Source organism: Ruditapes philippinarum, unplaced genomic scaffold (assembly GCF_026571515.1).
Source record: "Ruditapes philippinarum isolate M1 unplaced genomic scaffold, ASM2657151v2 ctg11733_1_1_1_1, whole genome shotgun sequence".
NCBI classification, from domain to species: domain Eukaryota; kingdom Metazoa; phylum Mollusca; class Bivalvia; order Venerida; family Veneridae; genus Ruditapes; species Ruditapes philippinarum.
The window spans coordinates 25,430-29,784 of NW_026858772.1; the positions used below are offsets into that span (position 1 = coordinate 25,430).

Sequence of the window (4,355 nt, forward strand, 5' to 3'; positions counted from 1 at the left end):
CTCATAGGATGCTTTGTGAATACGGTTCCTGGTGCAGTAAAACTGCGATCCCTCGAGGTCGCAGGAGACCGAGCCTAAACTACGAACGACCCGATTTTCAATTCTCCGGTATGTTAAGAAATAATATTGAAGTATAGTATGTTAAAATATTCCTGACTGTACACCATTTAAAACATATTTACCACATTTGTTTATCTGTATAACTGCCTCCGTGGTCAAGGGGTTAGAGTCGATGACTTCTAATTCAGTAACCTCTCTGGCATGGGTTCGAACCCTGGGAGATGCTTTGGTAGTTTAGCGCGGAGGAAGGTAGTCTAGTACTGGTGTAACACTCCAGGAACGATGGTTAGGATATTACCCGCCTAAATGACTGAAATACTGTTGGGAAAAGGCGTAAAATGAAACAAACAAACAAACTTGTTCATCTGTATGTCCGCATTCCCCCCTGTCTATCTGTATTTTATTTTTTACTCAGATGCAATCTGATGCTATAACCAGGGAGGAGAGGGTTGCTTTGTACTATCACAGGGGATTCACAATCAAAGAGATTGTTGGTTTTATGACCTTACAACACGACACTATATTGAGTGAACGAACAGTACATAGGATTTTGAGAAGCCAGGGACTATACAGGCGTCAAAACCAAAGCGGGTTACCAGATGTTGTTGAGGCAATTTTACTGGAACTTTCCGGAACCGGACAGAATGCTGGATATCGTCAAATGAGACAGAGGCTTTTGGTACATCATGGTATAGTCGCAACTTGTGAAACTGTGAGGCTTGCACTTAGTGTAATAGACCCAAGTGGTGTAATGCTTAGACAGTCTAAAACACTCAGACGTCGTGTTTATAGAAATGCTGGCCCTAACTTTGCTATACATTTCGATGGATGGGATAAGTTAAAACCTTACGGCGTGTCAGTGCATGGTGGTATTGACGGGTTTTCCCGACGACTGTTGTGGTTGAAATGTTGTAACTCAAACAAAAAGCCTCAGTATATTGGTCACTTTTATTTGGAGTATGTTGAAGAAATTCAAGGCTTGCCGCTGCGCGTGTACGCTGATCGAGGTACAGAAAATGTTATTGTCCGTGATATACAACATGCTTTGCATTCGATGGACCCGCATCAGTATTTGGGGTATAGCAATTTTGTGTATGTGTCGTCCACCAGGAATGTAAGGATAGAACGATTTTGGAGGACATTACGGGACATGTGTGGGAACACATGGATGAATTTTTTTAAGGATATGTGTGACATGGGGATCCTAGATACCACGGATAACCTTCACCTGGAATGTGTTAGATATTGCTATTTTACTCTAATAAGAAAAGATCTCAATGATGTAATGAGTGTGTGGAACTCACATCGGGTTAGGCAATGTCGTTTTGCTGAAAGTCCAGCTGGCAAACCGGACGTTTTGTTTTACCAGCCGGAACTGTACGGTGCTAGGGATTTTAAAGTTCCATTGGCAAATGGTTTGCAAGAAGTCAGAGAAAGGTTTTGTGAGAATCCATCCCAGAATGGTGTATCTGAAGAATTTTTAATTTTAGCCAGGAACGTATTGACAGAGTTCGATATGGAGTACCCTGCTAGAAACAGATTTGAAGCCACGGAAATGTTCATTGCAATAACTGCTTATGCTGACTGCTTGTAAAAATAAAAAGTATTGTAAAGTAGAAAAAGTACTGTATACTGTTGATCTGGAGCTTTTCTCTACATAATTTAAGAGTTGTCTGTGTGTGTTCTTTGTCATTTAACAGTGTGTACATAGGAAGAATTAAAAGAAATAGTAGATCCAATCCAATTTCCAACTAGCTCGACGATGTGTACGCTGTTCATTCGTGATCACGGTGGAACAGCGTACACCATCATGCCAGGAAATACCAGCCAATTTTCCACTACACATTAACCCCTAATTGACCGAGAAGCTAAGGTCAATTTCTCATGTTATCATGTCTTGGGAATTGCTGCATTTTGGTTTGGAAGAATGTATTAAATTTTGCCAAGAAAAACATTAGGAAGTATTAAAGGGACTGTGCCACAGATTGGCACCAAACAAAGTTTTTTTTTCTGAAACGAATCTTAGGACAATTATCCAATAGAATGTGTTAGTTACGCTTTAATATCATAAATGTAATGTAAAATTATGTGTCGGATACCGGGTTCGAACCCGCATCGCCAAAATTGTAGGCCAGCGTCTCACTCACTGCACTACAATTAAAGGCAATTCCTAATTAGGGGAGATAATTAAGCTATACACCTACCTCACGTGATAACACCGACTAGCCAATCACGCATAAGGAATGAATTCTACCTGGTTGACATACCTATCTTTTTAATGGAAAAAAAATACGATAAAATAAGTGTTATACATAATACTTCAATTGTGTTTACTTCATAATGAACACATCATATTCTTGAGCATTGTGAATTAATTTTCGTATAACAGATGCATCTGGCATTGTACGTCTTAATACCGTAATCGGTGTAAGAACATATTTTGCCCCCACCATACGTCCCGATCGTTTCTGTAAAAATTACATAACCCCCGAACAGAAACAGACTATGTACTATTGAAGTTCAAATAAATATGTGAGGTGAACATGTTTAGTCATTTAATGCGTGCACTTCAAGTCTGAGTAATACAGCTGGTAATGCTGCATTTGTTGCTGTTACACATCACTACTGTTTCTGCTATAAACACTGTAACTACCACCGACGCCAACACCACCACCACCGGTATTGTGATGAACCACTGACGCTGCTGTGGATATTGTTGTTGTTGCCATTTATGCAGTTTCAGCTATTACACCTACTACTTTCTATCCAATAACTACTTGTACTGCTGTTAATCTCGCGATAATCCACTATATATAGATGTGGATAAAAGGGCTACGTTTTAGTATCAATGCGTATACCCCTTTATTTTCCTCAGATTTTTGACAACTCCCAAAATAAAGACCCTCCGTTATCATTTTATTTCGTGCACATGAGTCAAAATATTAGTTTAAACATTTAATTTTACAACAATTGTGATAAAAAAAAAACATATTAATTACTGTTGTTGGCACAATTTTAGGCGAAAGTATGATCTTGTTTGGTGGTGGGAGTCGGAGAACGCAGTGATAAACCATATGTCCGGCCCCATCCCAAACTCACATACGCCAACGCCAGGATTCGAACATGGGTCGTCTTGGTGAGAAGCGAGCGCGCTTACCAGTGCACTTACCAGACAACCTACCCGGAAGTGATAAAGTGTGACCCGTGGGCCATTTTTTCTAAAGAATATTGACTCGGTCGTAATTTTATTTACGCAAGCCAAACCCTAATTGCATCTTAAACAACGATACAGTAATCAATTTGTCGAATCTAAGCTAAAGGCGCTATTTCAGTACATTTAGATGTCACGGAGTTAATAAATATAGTAAGTTACATTCGTACTTGATGTTTTCAATCTTTAATGTAATGTTGTCAAGGAGTTTTTTATTTTAAAAAAGACATCAAAGATTTATTACTCAATTAATTTTAAAACTTTAAATAACATGGCACCGACTTATAAATATGACAGAACTGATGACTTTATCCGACAACAAAATATATTTTTGTTTGTTTGTTTGGATTTTCTAGAGTATTTTCGATTTATCTAAAATCTATTAATTACCGATAAAATACAGAAATTTTTATTGGTTAATCTGTTGGGTCATTCTTTAGGTGTTTGTATTTTTCGGGTCACTGATTTAGTTGTATTCCTACGCGTTGTTATAAATTCAGTCTTCTTTTTGCGGTCTTTACAGTTCTTAGACACATTTTGGTTGATACAGATCTTTTTTCGTCAGTCTGTTTATCTAGTTACCATAGGGTTTTACTGTGCCCGTCTTGTACTTAAGAAGTTTTCATTTGTTTGTGGAGCGGTCTACATTTATCACGATGAGTTAGAAAGTTGCAGGGACCAGTTATTTATATATTGCTTTTGACTTGCTTCTTATTAGGAAGGTAACTTTTTATTTGTTTGAATTGAACAATGCCTCAGGAAAGGAAATCAGAAAGGGTTAAAGATAACCCAGACTATAAAGCTTTGCAAGAGGTAAGAGATGTTATAACACCTACTACAGATGTTACGAAAATTTCAACCGCCTCCAAATTAACTCTTACTCCCCCGCCAAAGAACCCGGATAAAAGCGGTGATTTTGATCCAATTGAACTTGAGAACAAAGCTCTCAACGATAAACTTAAAAGTTTGGCAACTGCTGGAAAAGCGTTTGAATGAACAGGAGGAGTTATTTGCTTTACGCAGACAAGTTCACGAACGGGAATTATGCATACAATCTCTAGAAAAATCCGTAGCGACGGTGCAC

At 38.3% G+C, this 4,355-nt stretch overlaps 1 protein-coding gene across 1 annotated transcript; it reads left to right on the top strand.

Moving 5' to 3' along the window:
* Positions 1-295: 295 nt before the first annotated feature.
* On the top strand, positions 296-1,734 carry LOC132754255 (uncharacterized). Its single transcript, XM_060744875.1, has one exon. It carries the CDS (start codon positions 476-478, stop codon positions 1,652-1,654), a length of 1,179 nt encoding a protein of 392 aa, XP_060600858.1. The 5' UTR covers positions 296-475; the 3' UTR covers positions 1,655-1,734.
* Positions 1,735-4,355: the final 2,621 nt, after the last annotated feature.

Excerpts from the sequence above, each read along its gene's own strand:
- LOC132754255 (XM_060744875.1), top strand. The coding sequence starts at position 476 with ATGCAATCTGATGCTATAACCAGGGAGGAGAGGGTTGCTTTGTACTAT.